Raw genomic sequence first — 17,630 nt, forward strand, 5'->3', positions numbered from 1 at the left:
CCATCATGGAGAAAACAGCATGTGCCCTGGTTGTGGATTCAGCAAGGTAGCTTGGGGATTCATTCCTGAAAGTTCAATCTAAATTTCCTTTCTTCAGTACTCCCAACAACTCTGTCAACTGCTTATATGGTGTAATAAATCCCTGTTAACTGCTGAGAGAGAAGTATGTTCTCTACAACCAAAACCCAAGAGACTCTAATACCCCAACAACTGAAAGAACGGAGGTGCCATTAACTGAGATGGGGGGTGTTTTTAGGAGAATACCCTACCTTTTTTTCCCTGCCTATGTTAAGTATGAAATGTCCATTAAGCTTCCAAGTGGAAATATCAATTAGGCAGTCTGTCCCAGAAATATAAGGCCTTAAGTCTCCAATAGAGAGTAGTACTTAAAGCTGTAAGACTGGATGAGATTAGCAAGAGAATGAATACAAATAAACAAGAGACAAGGTTCACAGACTGAGCCTAGAGCTCTCCAAAGTTTTGAAAGGGTGGGCATAGGAATGAGGAAAAACCAGCAGAACTCAGTAAGAAAAGAATGACCAGTGAGGTAAGTGGGAAACTAGGTGAGTGGTGTCCTAGAAGCCCAGTGAAGAGAGTATTTGGAGGAGAAGGAAAGGGTAAGCTAATGTCAAAGGGACACAGGTCAAGGAAAAGAGAACCAAGAGGTAGCGACTGGCTTGGCGATATAGAGGTTAATATTAGCTGTGATCAGTATAACTGGTAATCAGAAACCATTTCTTAATATGCCTCCTGAGTGTTTCAAGTACAAAATTGGAAAATAAGAAACAAGGTCTAGCACCGGAGCATGGAAGACCCTAGAAGGGAGGAGACAGGTCACACAGTCAGAATGAAACATCAAGCACAGCAATAGGAAAAGGCAATCACTGGGCCCTAGCCCAACTGCAGCAACTCCTTTCACTGTATACGTCCCATCTAGATCTTTATGAAAAGTAAACCTGACCTGGTTAAAAACTTCTTCTTTTGATGAAAAAGTTAAATTCCCTAATAGTACACACATAGTCCCTCATGGTTTGATCTCTACCTGCTTCTTCTCAACCTTATCTCCCTGCTCCAGCCTCATCATAACCAGGAGGACTGAGCTACCTGGGAGCCACTAAGGAGCTCACCATCACCCTCTGTTCCTCCCTCTTCTTCCATAACTACTTACCTGTACAACGCTTTACCATTCTTTAGGTCCTAGGTCCTAAAAGACGATTCCCTAAGCAGCTTCTTGATTTTCACATTTCAAACCAGGACTTGGTATGGATCCCATGAATTCTCAGATCACCCAAACCGTCTCTGCCACAGCACTCATCATAATTGTGTGCCTATTCTTTCTCTGCCTTTCTTACTAGGCTCATAATCTAGAGCCAGGATTTGGCTAAATTTATTTCTAGGGTCATACTTAGAGCAGTGCCTTCGTGGGACATAGCAGGGGCTCAACAGCCAGTGGCTTTTGAACGAATAAGCTCATAAGCATCCTTTAATGGCTGTAGTCTTTTTCATATTATTAGTTTTTTAGTGATTTTCTCATTTTACTTACTTTGATTACGCTTCATGAATATCTTCAATCAAATATGTTTCCTTTTAAATCTCTCAAGAGTTTACAAAACCTGAACAAAGCAGACTCTGGGAATTAAAACACTCCCAATCAGAAAGAATGTAAAACCTACTTGTTGAAGAAACAAAGGGAACGGGCCCAGTGAATTCTCTTGCATGGAGCAGGGAATAGGGGCCCATCTCCTCTTGGAACGCCTGAGAACGGCTTCTTTAGCATCTCTTTTCCTCAGTACCTGAATTTAGAGAAAGAAAATTAAATAAATAAAAGTATCACAGCTGACTTTGTTGCAAAGGAGTGGACAGTCCATCAACCTCACTTTGCCCAAGAGGCTCAGTTCACAGCTCTCCAAGCTGAAGCTAAATGACAGATAATACGGTCTTTTTGCATTAGATGGGGAAGAAAGAACACATCCAAAGTTTAAAGTTTTCATAAACTGAAGAATTTCATTTTCTATACCCTTCTAATACTGACCATACTTTCAGGTTAGGAAAATCATCACTGCACTCTTAGTTTTTCTTCTTTTTACCCCCACATAGAGAAAGCCAATGTGTCCTCTTTATAATACTGAAGACAGTGTTCTTTTCTGCTAAAACCTCACTCACTCAGGAGAACCAGAGCAAGAAAACATACATTCTTCATTGCCTTAACACCCTCATCTGCCCTCTCCAATATGGTAGCTCTAACTATATGTGACTATTTAAATTTAAATTGATTGTAATTAAATAAAATTAAAAATGCCATCCTTCAGTCACACTAGCCACATGCCAAGAGCTCATTAGCCATTAATATTTGGCTGCCATATCAGACCGTGCAGATTATAGAACATTTCCACCATCACAAAAATTCCACTGAACTTTTGAGTGATTTCCATCTCATTGCATGGTGGTGCAAAAAAGCTATTTTATTTCCTGATAATTTATTAAGAAATAATTTTACTGAACATGTATTAATGTGCTAAATAGTCATTTAAATTAACTTTCTCATTAATTCACTTAACACTGATTCATTGTAATCCAGTCTAAACCTTTAATCATTTTTGTGATGATCTTCACAATGGCATTTCTCACGATGTAGAATCTAGAACTGCAGCGAATGACAGCCAGTACAACGCCACGTATCCTTTTATTCATACTTACACACACTGCAGGATTCCCATCCTATTTTAACATCGGAATCACTGCGACTTTTGAAATCTGCCTCTTATTCACTGGAAACCCTGTTGTAACATTAATTTAACATACACCTATGGACTCTGGGTTAAGTTATTATCAAGGCTATAAGCACAAAAGGGATCAACTCGTGCCCTCAAGCAACTACAGATAAGTTGTTTGCACAAATAAAAAGCATTCCAAATGCTTATAAAAGAGGGGTAGCCAAACTGACAGGGACACACAAAAGCAGTTAGTTGGACTTTAGAGGTAGAAGAAGCCTCCCTGGAGGAGGTGCCATTTAGGTTTAACAAAGCAAAATCCAAAGCCAATGGTTAGCCACTGTTGGTGGGGGAGAAGCGTAAGAGACAGAGGCGGGGGAGGGAGGAAGAGCAAACTGAAGGGGAAGGAAACGCAAAAGATAAAAAACTAATTTATCTTTTGTCCTCTTTGCAATTTTTAAATTTTTTATATATTTTTTTAAGATTTTATGTGTTTATTTGACAGAACACAAGCTGGGGAAGAGGAAGAGGGAGAAGCAGGCTCCCCACTGAGCAAAGGGCCTTGGGAGGGGCTTGATCCAAGGACCCTGGGATCATGACCTGAGCCATCTAAGGCAGACACTTGACTGACTGAGTCACCTAGGCGCCCCCCCCTTTGCAATTTTTAATTAAAGATTTAAATGAAAAACATGCCTGAACATATCAATGTATTTTGAATACCTTCTTCTGATGTTCCAGGAGCACCTTAATCTCTTTCTGTGTCTGTGTCTTGGTGTCAGAAAGCCATATGGTGAATGATCTTTTCTCATCAGACATCACCACAGTGCTGGCTGTGTATACTGACCCATCATCTAGAACTCTGAAATCAGGGTCACTGGACTGGATAAGGTCGGCAGACCTGAGGCACTCTTTCAGATTAACTGCCAGCAAAAGTTTCCAAGTTGCAGAGTAGAAACACATGCAAAAAGAAAAGAGAAGTATTAAAACAAAGTATACAGCTTCTTCAAAATCAAGAAGTAGAATCAAATAAACCAATCATTTTGCATTTACCAAATATTTTAGATTCTTTACATGTATTAAAAAATGAAAACAGTCCTTCGGTTAAAAAATAATTTTTGATTGTATACATGTATCAAGTAAGGTGTTTTTAGACCTTTATATATTTCTAGAGGGTTATGCAAATGATCTTCCTATTAACGAGGCATGTGTGTGCTGCAATCATGACAAAGCCAATATCCACACCCCCACACACAGCTGAATAAACAAACAGGAAGGTTTTCCCCTGAACACTATAGTGTGAGTCTTTTAAGATTCAGCCAGAAGTTATACACCTGAGCCCAAAGAGCAACAGGGGGTATGAATTTGGCAAATAGTCAAGTAAGGAATGTCTCTCTTTGAAATTTTCCCACTGGCACTCCCATTACCGGCCTCCCACCTCCCACCAGCTCCCCCTATGCCCATGGTTCTCTCTGTGTTCCTAGTCTCAGCTTTCGAGGGTTCCTCACTGAAGCTCTGCATGTGGGTCTTCTCTCCCTGGGAGATTTCCTCTTGGGAGTAAGAAGTAATGAGATATAAACATCAACAGTACTGTTTTGAAACTTATATCAAAAGTATCCAATTCACCTCATTCTTCAACTGTCAGTTTTAACAACAACCAAACGGATATATGAATGTGCCCTTAAATGAATGTGCCTCTCAAAGGATTACTGCTACCCATGTAAAGTCTTGTCACTTTAATCCCATCCGTCACAGATGGAAACACTGATTTAAAAAGAAATGAACATCTTCAATGAACATATTTCTCTCATCTTGACATTTTTAGCATAAGGATAACTTCTTGTCTATTCTCAAAGGAACACTCCCTCTCTTTTACATCCTCTTTTTTCTTCCTTCCCGTAGGAATTAAAGTGACGTTTGTTTAATACAAATTAAATGAGGCACTTAACCAGATATGAGACACTTCGCTGAAAAAGTAAATTTGGCATGTCTGGGACAAGTTATATCTCTCTAAACAAAACAAAACAAAACAAACATGATGCTTTCCTCTCATACTTTCTAGACCACATGAAAAGAACACCTGGGCAGAACTTCCCAGCTGCTGGGAAAGTTTATAAAGTCCCCCAGTTTCTCCATGTAAAAATGGCTCATTAAGTACAGTTTGGATGGAATGGCTCATCTTGTGATGTTCCGCAATCCAGCGCTAGCACTGATTTAAAAAAAAACAAAACAAACAAACAAACAAACAAAAAAACACCTGTTCTGATTTTCTCAGCACTTATCTATACTTCTCTAATGCTTAGAATACTAGGGTAATGAAAGTGTTACATTCCACTTGTAACTTTTTTTTTAATATTTTATTTATTTACTTAGAGAGAGAGAGAGAGCACGCACTGGAGAGTGGAGGGAGGGGTAGTGGGAGAGGGAAAGAGGGAATCCCAAGCCGACTCCATACCCAGCCCAGAGACCAATGTGGGGCTGGATCTCAGGACTCTGAGATCATGACCTGAGTAGAAATCAAGAGTCAGACACTGAGCTGACTGAGCCACCCAAGTGCCCCCTACGTGTAACCCTTTATGTAATCTTTAAACTGTTAAAGCATGAATGACCACCAAAATGGGGATTTGGAACATTTGCATGGGAATTAACCACAGAATTCAATGGAGTTATAAAGAATAGAATATATATTTAAAACTATCTTGGATTATATCTATGTATAAATAGATTAAGGCTAATTCCAAAAGGCAATGTTTCGATAATATGCTCTTTTCAGCATAAACTGAATTTGTTTTAAAAACATTTGTTTTGAAATTTCTCACCTCTTCCCACTATTTTGTCTGCCTCTAGTTTGGAAGGTATATTAAGTGTCACCTTTTTGCAGCCTTCACAAGCAAAGCTGAAGACCTAGAAGTAAAAAAAAGTCACATCAATACAGTATAAAGAAAAAGTTCCAGATAAGAAAAATAAATCCTAGAGATCTACTGTATAGTGCTTATAGTTAACAATACCTCCAACATGGGGCTCAAACTCATGACCCCAAGATCAAAAGTTTCATGTTCGTCCAACTGAGCCAGCCAGTTGCCCCATTGCTTCATTTTTTTAAATTAAAATTTCACATACGGCTATGTTCTACTCCATTTCCATTTCTCTTCTTAAAGGAAGAGTTTTCTCTCTGTTGGCATTCAAAATTCCTCTGTAGGTTTTTGTGCTCTTATTATATATGTACGCACCTATAAAATAGGAGCTGATACTGTGTGCAATTAAGTGTCTTTATGTATACTTTTGCAACTTGCATTTTTCACTCAAGAATATATTTAAGATTTTTCTATAACTTCGCCACAGTTTATTTTTGCTCATTCCCCTATGAGAGACAGACCTTATTCTTGTTTTCCATTTTCTCTATTACAAATGACACTGTCATAAACAGCTTTTCAGTTGCAGAGTATTAGGACATAAATATATTACTTCAATTCCCAAGTTGCTGTCCAAAGTACTAACATCAATTTATATTGTCCCCAGAATATTAGATCCCTCTGTTTCTCAAATCCTCTACTACGATTAATTATATTTGGCTTTTCTAATTTTTGCCAATTCTATAACTGTCACTTTAATGTGCATTTCCTTAATTTTTAGCAAGACTGAGTACCGTTTCTTGTGTTAATTTTCCATTTACCTTCCGTAAATCATCCATTCATTTCATTTAATCATTTCATGTATTGTCTTTTTTTAAAATATATTTTGCTTGTAAGCTTATGTAGGTTGTTTTTTTTACTCTTTTAGTAGTATCCTTCTAATAAACAGTGCTTCAGTTTTAAAGTAGTCAAATTTATTAAGCATCTCCTTTAGTTTCCTTTTTTTAAAAATTTTTTATAAACATATAATGTATTTTTATCCCCAGGGGTACAGGTCTGTGAATCGCCAGGTTTACACACTTCACAGCACTCACCATAGCACATACCCTCCCCAATGTCCATAACCCCATCCCCCTCTCCCAAGCCCCCTCCCCCCAGCAACCCTCAGTTTGTTTTGTGAGATTAAGTCACTTATGGTTTGTCTCCCTCCCAATCCCATCTTGTTTCACTTATTCTTCTTCTACCCCCTTAACCCCCCATGTATTTTATGTATTTATTTATTTGAGAGAGCACAAAGGAGGTAGAAGGAGAGAATCTTGAACCACCTGCACTGAGTATGGAGCCCAATTCAGGGCTTCATCTCACAGCCCACGAGATCATGATCTGAGCCAAAATCAAAAGTTGGACACTCAACCAACTGAGCCACCCAGGTGCCCCTCCTTTAGTTTTTTTAAGTAGTCAATTTCATTAAACATTTCTTCTAGCTTATACTTTTGTTTATTAATATCTGCCCCTCTACCCTGTCATAAACGTATTATCTGGTATTTTCTTATAAAAATTTTAAAGTTACTTTCAACGTTTTAATCTTTTACTCATCAGGAATGTATTTTGTGTGTGAGTCACTGTAGATATCTAATCTTACCCTTTTCTATATGGATAGACAACTATAGGGAACCATCACTGAGCGACTCTTCCCTTAACTAAAAACGATAAAACTGCATACAACCTCTGTATGGACCCCAGTAACAGAATCTATTTCTGGGCCCTCCGCATTATTTCATCAGCATATGTGTTTATCTCTGTATGAAAACTATATAGTTTTAATTACTATAGCTTATTACAGATAGAAGTATTTGTTATGGTGACCCCAATCCCTATTATCTTCCTTTAAATTAGGTTTGCTTTGTAAGTTTCCTACCCTCAAAAAATACTTATGACCAGCTAACCAATTCCATAAAAAATCTTTCTACATTTTTTATCTGGGAAACTTGTTTACTTTTACTAGTTCCAGTAGTTTGTGAAGATAGTTTAGGATCTCACATGTAGCTAATCTTACAGCTAGCAACATGGCAGTCAGATTCTTTCTTCAAATCCTTAACCTCTTTCATTATTGCTATTACATATTTTATCTGATAGGTGCTTGTTAAGACCTCCAGTAGAATGCTGAATAGGACAAAGTAGTTATAGTGACCTATGGATTTGTTTCTAACTTTAAAGATAATGCTTTTACCACTTCACCACTCATTAAGAGTTAGTTTTTTCCTCCCTCCTTCTTTCTGTCCCTCTCTCCCTTCCTTCCCTGTCTTCTTTTCCATTCTTTCTTTCTTCCTGTCTTTCTTCATTCGTTGATTTTTTGGTATGGTTCAGTTAAAAAAAAAAAAATTCATTCCCTTACATTCCTAATCTACTAAAAATATTTTATAACAATAAATGTAATTTCCCACTTATTTTGAAACATATAGTTTTTCTCTCTAAATACATTACTACGTTAAAAATACAATAATGGTTTTCTAGGGCACCTGGTAGCCCCGGCAGTTAAGTGACCAACTCTTCATTTCTGCTCATGTCATGATCTCAGGGTCGTGCCATCAAGCTGCATTGGGCTCTGTGCTGGGTGTGAAGACTGCTGAGGATTCTCTCTGCCTCTCTTTGCCTTCTCCCCCCAACCCCGGCTCATGCATGCACATGTACCCACGCTCGCGTGCGCATGCTCTCTCACCCTCTCTCTCTAAAAACAAACAAACAAAACAATAATAGATTTGATAATAGAAAACCATCTTTCCATTCCTGAGATAAATATTACATGGACATGATAACTTTTAAATATATTATTGGTTTGGTTTGCTGCTATTTGTTTTGGTACTTCAAATATATGTCCATAAGTGAAATCAGGTTACAACTCTTCAATATCATAAAATCCTTATAAAATGAGTTAAATACTATTCCACTTTTTTGGTTCTTTGAAACAATTTATATACAGGAGAGATTATATGTTCCATATAATCATGAAAGAATTTACCTATCACAGTCCTGGGCTTGATGGATATGAAGGTGTCTGTGGGTCAAGACATTTAACTTTTAACTCAATATTTTAATGGTTTTAAGTCTATTTAGGTTTTGCATACCTCCTTAAGCTAGTTGGTAAATTGTATTTTGTAGGAAATTGCTCATTCTGTTTTCAAATTAATTGAAGTAATACATTAATATTATTATTTATTTATCTAAAAGATCTGTCTTCTCTATGACTATGTCTCCTTTTAGTCTTAATATTGCTTTATCTGTGGTTTCTCTATTTCTTCCTTGCTCAACCATAGCAGGGTTTATGTATACTTTCAAAGAATAGCTTTGGTTTTGTTGATCATCTCTATTGCTTTTTTCTTTTAACATCCTTTGTAAGACATAAATACAAAAGGTCATACACACACACACGTTTTAAAACATATGTACTATATATATATATACACACTATATATACAGTACATATGTTTTAAAAAATAGTAAAATGAACACTAAGGTGCTCACCTTCTAAATTAAGAAATAGAATGTTACTATTTTCAAAGTTTCTATATACCTCTTCTCAGGTGTATTTTCTTTGTTCCCACAACCCACAACTAAAAATAATGGATAATTTTTGTGTTGACCATTTATTTTCCCACTTCTGCTTAATTCTATCTCATGTATATGTGTCCTTAAAGAAGATACAGGTTTATTTAGCTTTTACATATATGCAGTCATATGCTAATTATCTGCTACTTGATTTCTTCACTGAAATGATATTTGTGAAATTTATACATGCTGAGCTTACAGTAGTAGCTCATTCATATTCTGTGCTATATAGTACATCATTAGAAAGAATGTACAATTAATTCACTAATGTAATTTTTTAAAAGGATCATACTCATATATAGATTTTCAGTTATGTCATGCTTCTTGACACTATAATTATTTGTGGAGATTGGCTATATTACGGAAAATAAAATAAAAATGTAAAGCCACCATTTGATTAGTAATGGCAAATTAATGACCTTTAAAGGTATTTTAAAAATAACTTTTGTATGGAAGAATGCCCAATAAAACAAGCAACATCCAAAAATAATTTTAAGATCAATGAATTATGGGTTGTCTATTTGAAGTATAAAAGATGGTCTTTTTTTTTTTTTTTAAAGACTGTCTTTTAATGGAAAATACTCCAGGTCAGCTTTAAATATCTGACTTATAAAGCCTGGAGCTACAGAACTTTCAATGAAAATGTAACAAATTGAGTTTTAAAAAATTATAACATAAAGTATTGTCCATGTGATCTGAGAAAAATTTACCCTGTTTCATTTTATAGTATTATTCAAATTTTATTGTGTGATAGAAAGCTTATCACACAAATAATTAAATCCTGATAAGAAAATCCAATGCCAAAAGGAGAATGAAAATGAGAAGGGTTATCTGAAATTGTTTTACTTTTCTCCTGTGTACAGTTTTACTGTGAATACACCGGTAAGCTTTATAAAATGACACTTTTTCAACAAGAGGGAAAAGAAGCTAAACAATGGAAATTAATGCAAAGTTTGAAAAATAAACAGGATCAACTTCGCTGAGCATAATAGTTTTGAAATTTTAAAACTGTCATTTTTCCTATAGACACTTGCCTCCCGCAAAATGGAAATATTACCTTTCAGACTCTTACCAGCTCATAGGTAAATCAAAATATTGAGCTCTCTGTACTCTCACTCCTTGGATCATGCAAATAAGTTTCTTTCTAACCAAACTCTTTGTAAGACAGGAATTCTAGTTAAATGGAAAGCATGATTAACCGCAGGAGACAATAGATTCCATGTATGGAATGCTAACTACCAAGGGGATTACAACAGGACACAAAAATGTGCATAGGCTCACATATATATTTAGTGATTCAGAAGGTGTTTCAGGATCTAGCTGTATCTCAAAATGAACATCAACAATCTCCTTTTAGAAAGCTAGCTTATAATGCACCCATCAAATAGATATCAAAATTTTGACTTTCTCAGGGTGGTGGTTTTAAAATAAACTAGTTGGGGAGCCTGTGTGGCTCAGTGGGTTAAAGCCTCTGCCTTCCCCTCAGGTCATGATCCCAGGGTCCTGGGATCTTAGCCCCACATGGGGCTTCTGCTCAGCAGGGAGCCTGCTTCTCCCCCCCCACCCTCACCCCCCCGCCCCCCCCCCCCCCGCCTCTCTGCCTACTTGTGATCTCTGTCTGTCAAATAAATAAATAAATAAATAAATAAAATAGTTACTTCTTTTGTTTGCCTTAGCCTTTTTGTCACTAATGCAAAAATTAATAGAAATTATTGTACTCTTATTTTTAAAAGATTCATATCTCAAATGTCATCAAGAACAACAACAACAAGTCTGCTAAAGGAGTCACATTATTGTTAATTAATGCAATAAAATCTGGAAAGATAGAATGCCCATTTGTCAGCACAGGTGCAGACAGGATTCTGATACTCCAAAGGAAAACAGTATGTTAAGCTAGAAAGGAAAACACTATTTAAATTCCTTCTGAAGAGTCCTTTTAGCAAAACTGAAGATTCACTGTGCTCAAGAACATACTCTTTAAAATATACTGGATGACAATTCCCAAAGTGGTTTGGGTATGCTGAACAATATTAAACATATCTTTGAAAGGTACTATTCTTTGCAATGTAGTAGGACAGATGAGCAACTGACCTAATGCAAATTCGTTCTCAATTTTAGTTGCATTCAGGGAAGTGTTTTAAGAGACATTCAGTACTTTCAACAACAATGGGGTGGTCTGATGTGTTTACTTTCTAGTTCCCGACTGGCTTCTCTGCTGTTTTCTTTGGGGGGGGGCGCTACTGGGAATTAATTTTGTGACAGTAGTTTAGAATGTACTGAGAACAGAGAGCTCTGAAAGGGAAGCAGATGCAGGAGAAGGGTGTAAATGGGAAGATGCTTTTGCTTATGGGACAGCTGAGTGGGAAGGCTAACCTGTTACAACTACCAGTTTTGTGTTAAAGACTTGCTTTGAAGAGCTCTCACTTCAAACAAGAAATTGTTTTTGAGAGATCCATTAAAGTATCTATAAAATGAAAACTGTCTCTAAAGTGTTACACCATTAACACTATCCTGGGTCCTGTGAGTCAAAGGGAAATACAGTGGATGGTCAACAGAGGTCTTCCTTTACCCATTAGGGCAGAAACAGAAGGTACTTGTGCACTGGGGGTTTTGGATTAAAGAGATTATACTATGTACACTCTCCAGTATTCGAGTCTCCAGATAATCCCATTCAGTCTAAACTTAAGGAAATTGTTTTTTAAAATAATCCTAAACGAGTATATCTAATACTAGAGCTGACGCTATCTCCATTTGGACAGACACGCGCTTTCTTGCCTTGCCACGCCCCAACACCTGCACCGCCATTCCTGTCACCATGACAGTTGCTTGAATTGCACACCCTCCCCTCCAGGGAATACAGGAGAGATCTTGCTAGCACAGTACCTCTGCAATTTCTTCTCCTCATTCTCCAATCCCTTTCCCAGAGAAAACACTCAATTCATGCTTTTAAACATAAAAAATTGGAAATTCTTCCAAATTTATCACAAAAGAGCACACTTTAAGGCCAGTTCCCATTTGTAAAGAGTCATTTCATCAGCTCCTTTTGTTGGAACAGCTGCCTTGCAATTCAACGCCCTCATTTATACAAGTCATTGTCCATAAACATTTCTTAGATCATAAGTACCAACCCAAATTTATAACTTGCTGATTCAAAGAGAAGACAAGGCTTTTTGATCCATCCACTCGCCCTGCTTGGGGGCAGAGGAATCCTTGTAGCCAGAGCTGACCTACTCCCGAGTTAGGCAGGTCCTCCCTGTGCGGGACCCCACGACCATCCCTGAATGCGGGGAAGTGGGTCTGCGGTTCCTCTCCACCGCCCTTCCGGAGCGCAACCCTGGTCCAGTCTGAAGCGTAATCGCGCCTTCGGAGTTCCGGATTTTTCGCTGTATGTCTCTCATATTCTCGGAGAATTATCCCTAATTTCCTCTCCAGGTGAATCTCGTTCTGAGTTGCGGGTTTCCAGGACACAGAAGACCCGAAGCTGGGCTCCGGGCTTGCGCAGTCCTTCCCGGAGAGACACAAAGTACCACTGAAACCCACGCCTACCCCACCCCTCCACCCACCCCGACTCTAGCCTCTCCGCTGCACCCCAACAGCCCCTCTCCCCCGCCCAATCCTAGTCCGGATCCAGCCTTCTCACGCCCTCGTGCCTCAGGCACGCTTCGCCCAGGGCCGGGAGACTCGTGGGTGAGCCTTTAGCAGAAGTTGGGAATTAGGTTAGAAAGATAGGCTTGTAACAATCTGGAAGCCGGTGTTCAGAGTTAATTCCACGCGGGGACCGAGGGCACCATTCCAGCCCCTCCGTTCACTAACGTCGCCATCCCAGGCGACCCTGGGGTGGAGCAGCCTCTTGAACCTCATCTCAACGTCTTTTACTCACTCATTGATCCTGAAATACCTGACCCAGTACAGTTCGTCCCTCTCCACCCAGACGTGCCCCGATCGTCATCCCTAGCCCGGGGAGCCAGGGGAAGAGGGCGAGCCCTAGGCGCCCGCGAAGGACCAGCGGAGAGCGCAGCCACGCCGGAGCGCCACTCGTAATTCAAACCGTCGGACGTGAAGTCCCAAACACAAAACTCAGCCTGAGTCGTCCCTCCAAGGCTCGTTTTCTGCTCTCCCGCGTCCGGGCCCCAATTTGGCTCGTCCTGTCAGGCAGGACTGAGCCGAGCCGCGGCCGTCTGTTCTCTGTCCGCTTCGCCCCGGTTCCGCTTTCCCCGCGGGACCAGAGCGAGTCCAGCCCCGCCGTGGCCCGGCTCCCGCCCAGGCTCCCACTCACCGCGAGGCTCAGCAGCAGCCTGCCGAGGGCTCCGCGCGGGGGGATCCGAGGCTGCGCGGTGGCCATCGCGGCGCAGGGCGGGAAGGGGGAACCCAGGCGCCGGGCAGGAGGCCGGAGGTGAGAGCGCACGGAGGTCCGGCGGCGCGCGGTGCGGGCGTGCCTCGCTGCCACTCCTCTTTAAGTCTCCTAGGCCTCCGTCAGGCTCGCCTGCCCGGGAGCGCGTTCGCTCCAGAGACGGGATTGGACCCAGGAGACGCCGGGCCGCCCCTCCTGGTTATTTCTCAAGTTTGATCACGCGGGGAGCTGGGGAGCTGCCCTAGCCTGCCCCTCCGCTCCCCGGGGGCCAGCGCCGAGTGCTGGCTGGCGAGAAAGCGGTCCCAGCCCCACCCTCGGCCCGCTTTCCCACGCCCCTCGTCTGCCTCGCGGCGCTCCCGCCCCGCCCAGGTCCGCCCCGCGCAGGCCTCCCGGATTGTCCCGGGGCGGACCCCTATCCCGCTCGGATTGCGCATTCCCGCGGCAGGAACCAAGTCCGCCAGCAGGTATCCCTGTCCCAACACGGGCGCTCTGGGGTGCCAGGAACACCTTCAGAACACCTTTGTGATTGGATCAGGGGAGCCTCCCTCTAGCTTCTGATCAAATGCTGGGCTGAGTCTCTTGGTTAATACAACATGTATATATTCTTTCCAAATTTGACTAACGCGGTAAGATAAAGGACAGAGGGAGAATTATCCCAAGAGACACGAATAAGCTGGTATTTGGTATACCAGAAATTAAAACCAAGTGGAAGAAATTCTGATATCTGGCCATTTTAAATCCCTAAAATATGAATGATTACATTTAGAGCTTTCTTTACTGTCAATTTGGTGATCTTATGTGAACCTTCTCAGAATTTCTTCTTATATGTGAATTGTTGATTTAGTAATTACACGGCAATTGTACTAAGGTGCCATTTTTCAGTTTGCCCTAAAAGGAAAATCTATCACACAAAACGCTTTACTCTAAAAGGAGGCTTGCAATCCAATATGACTCAACAAACGTCTATCAAGGCTCAGTTTCCCGGGGCATTGAGTGAGGGGCTAGAGGAAAGAGAAGGTACAAAACCTAGTTCCTGCCCCAAGTAGCCCAAAGTCTAGAAGGGAATAAAGGCAAGCATTACAGCCCGACATGGTAAATGTTTTAATAGAGAGGTCACTTACAACAACACGTAATGCTTTCATTTCTGTCATCATTTCTCTCTAGATGAAATTTTGTGTCCTCAAATCCCCCACTTGGCAGATTGAGAAGGAACTCCTTGGCTGTGTTGTTGCTCCTCAAAGTTCATGTATAAGTTCCAAGGTCAGATTCCTCAGATACTCCAGATTAATCAGGAAAGGTGCCAGGGCCTTCATTCATCCTGCCCTGGTCATCCCAGCAGGCTGCTTGACTGAAGTCTGGGGCTTGCCTAGACTCACAGGCTCTTAAAATTTGGACAGTAAGCTCAGCATCCAGTCCCATCTCTCAGGCATTCAAGGCACCCATCAGAAATCCTGTCTTAGGGGCACCTGGGTGGTTCAGAGGGTTAAGCTTCTGTCTTCAGCTTGAGTCATCATCCCAGGGTCCTGGAATTGAGTCCTGCAACTGGGGCTCTCTGCTCAGCAAGGAGCCTGCTTCTCCCTCTCTTCTTGCCTGCCTCTCTGCCTACTTGTGATCTCTGTCAAATAGATAAATAAAATCTTTAAAAAAAAAAAAAGAAAGAAAGAACGAAAGAACATCCTGTCTTACCTCTAGAGGCCTCTGTATGAAAGAGCTTTCCCAGTCTCAGAGAAAGGTCTCCAAACTTCTCTCCACTTCAATCATTTTCACCCCACCGAAGACCTCAGGGAAAGTCTCTCGAGGATACCTCTGGCCCCAGCCTGCCTTTAGAAACACAAATGAATCATGGCTTTCCTGTAACATAGATGATCCCATTGAACAGTGTGCTTTCAAATTTCGTATGTTGAGCTAACCTCCATATGGCTGTATTTGGAGGTAGGGCCTATAAGGAAGTAATTAACATTAACAAGTTTATGACGGTAGGCTCCTGATCTGATGAAATTAGTATCCTTATGAGAAGAGCTCCCCTTCTCTAGCTCTGTCTCTTTCTTTCTCTATTGCTCGCGCGCTCTCTCTCTCTCTCTGTTCCATGTGTGGACACAGTGAGAGGGTGGCTGTCTACAAACCAGAAGGAGAGTTCTCACCAGAAATCAAATAGACCAACACCTTACTTTTGGACCCTTAGCCTCCAGAACTAAGAACTAATGCTTGAGGTAAGAACCAACAGAGGAGAAAAAAAAAAAAAAACCAACAGAGAAAAGGAGAGGGCAGAGCCTGTTCCAGACAAAAAGGCAAACGCTGTGCTGAAGCATTAGAGAACCTGGTAACAGTTTCCTTCATGGGGAAACAGAAAGGGAATTTTTCAGAACCCCTGGGGCTCTGAAGTTCTATGCCTGGGAGTTAGGTAAGAAAGGTAGACTTATAGCAAACTACGCTGAGGAGTTGAATTTCGTCCTGGAACAGGCGAAGAACCGTCTACTCAATTTGTAGAAATGGTTACTAACTACAGTTAGACAATCGTCACTTTTGGTGAGTTAGCAAACTCATTAGCTTCATTCGCAACCTGTTTATGTCTTCACACAGCTTTCCCTTCATACTTAGGGAATAAAAGTCTTTGAAATGTTTTTCTCTATTCTAAGTGGCCCTACTTTTCAATGATTTCAGTTTCATCTGCGTGAGTCCGACCTGTTCATTAATGTCATCCAAATGCCTAAAACCATAAGATAGCTCTATCTGGTTGTTTCAGCTGTGCTGTGTGACTGAGGAGATTGCTAAACCTAGTGACTCTGGAACAATTACTCTGAGCTTCCATTTTTAGCTTCTACAAAATAAAAGGTATAGGAACCTATTCCAGAAATCCTGTAAGAAAGCATATTGGCTTTATATTATGGAATGGAATATTTATATTCCATTTATATTGCAAATCTTCAGTGCAATAAGAATACTGAATAACTGGGTGTAGTTTTAGTCACTGAGTTGTTATGCCCTCTTTTGCTACAGCATGTGCTTGCCCATCATAAGTAGATTAGACTAAATTCGAATGAGAAATGCATTTTTATAGTTTAGAAGAATCATCATAGGCAGTTAAAATTATAAATGTGACTTGAGGATAAATTAAAATTGCTTTCATTTTTCCTATGTAAATTATAATATGAAATGAGTTTGTTGAAAATCTGTTTAAAATATGAGCCTCAGTTTGAGTACAGTGAGAACTGAATCCTTCTATAAAGTTAACTTTATATCATCATGAGACATTGTAAAGCATAAAGAGTTATTCTGAAATGTCTTTATTTTAATACCCTATTTCCCAAACTGCCGAAGCAGTTGGAAGTCACTCCTAGTAGGATAATGTACAAAAATGGAAAAGAAACATATTGTATTCCCTTGTTATTTCTTAGTTTGAAGGGTAAGAGCAACAATAATAAAGGGTCAAAATGGGAAGTGATTTTAGGTTGAAGTGCAAAACTTCAGCAACCCAAGTAAGTTCTAAAATTTTCAGAAGGGGTGCCTGGGCGGCTCAGTGGGTTAAGCTTCTGCCTTCGGCTCAGGTCATGATCTCAGGGTCCTGGGATCGAGCCCCACATCGGGCTCTCCGCTCAGCGGGAAGCCTGCTTCCCCTCCTTTCTCTCTGCCTGCCTCTCTGCCTGCTTGTGATCTCTGTCTGTCAAATAAATAAATAAAATTTTAAAAAATTCTTAAAAAAATAAAATAATAAAATAAAATTTTCAGAAGAAAGCAAACCTAAGTTTACTAAGAAGAGTTGTCTGTACTTAGGAGGAACCTCTGGCCATAGATGGGGTAATGACCTTAAGAGGCAGGAGCTAACCCCAGACCCACTGAGAAACCTGCTTTGCACAACTCAATGCCAACAGGTGCTGATCTCACACAGTTACTTGCCTCTGTGGCTTATGTGGGTGGTGGCATGGCAAGTGTGGGTCTCCCCAAACACGCCTATAAAATACAGCCAGGGCAACTGTATGATGTTTGGAGTAAACCTGCTAATATGGAAAGAGAAATTTGTGAAAAGAACCTTAAACTAAAACCAAGTAAAAGATTCATCTTAAATCATCCTTCTTGAGACATAAAATCGGTTCTGCCATGATATAGTAACTTGAG

General features: G+C 40.4%; 1 protein-coding gene across 2 annotated transcripts in view; it reads right to left on the bottom strand.

Annotated features, from left to right (window-relative positions):
• DSC3 (desmocollin 3) overlaps window positions 1–13,815 on the bottom strand; it is a 49,934-nt gene extending 36,119 nt beyond the window's left edge. For both annotated transcript variants that reach the window (XM_013051475.2, XM_045065481.1), the window contains exons 1-4: window positions 13,443–13,815; window positions 5,528–5,612; window positions 3,432–3,631; window positions 1,674–1,793 (exon numbers count right to left, since the gene is read on the bottom strand). In XM_013051475.2, the coding sequence (XP_012906929.2) occupies window positions 1,674–1,793; window positions 3,432–3,631; window positions 5,528–5,612; window positions 13,443–13,508 (471 nt within the window). In that variant the 5' untranslated portion in view covers window positions 13,509–13,815. The remainder of the gene's footprint in view (window positions 1–1,673; window positions 1,794–3,431; window positions 3,632–5,527; window positions 5,613–13,442) is intronic.
• Between the last annotated feature and the right edge of the window lie 3,815 nt (window positions 13,816–17,630).

This window comes from Mustela putorius, unplaced genomic scaffold (assembly GCF_011764305.1).
Source record: "Mustela putorius furo isolate JIRA1106 unplaced genomic scaffold, ASM1176430v1.1 tig00003858_pilon_pilon_pilon, whole genome shotgun sequence".
Classification (NCBI taxonomy): Eukaryota; Metazoa; Chordata; class Mammalia; order Carnivora; family Mustelidae; genus Mustela; species Mustela putorius.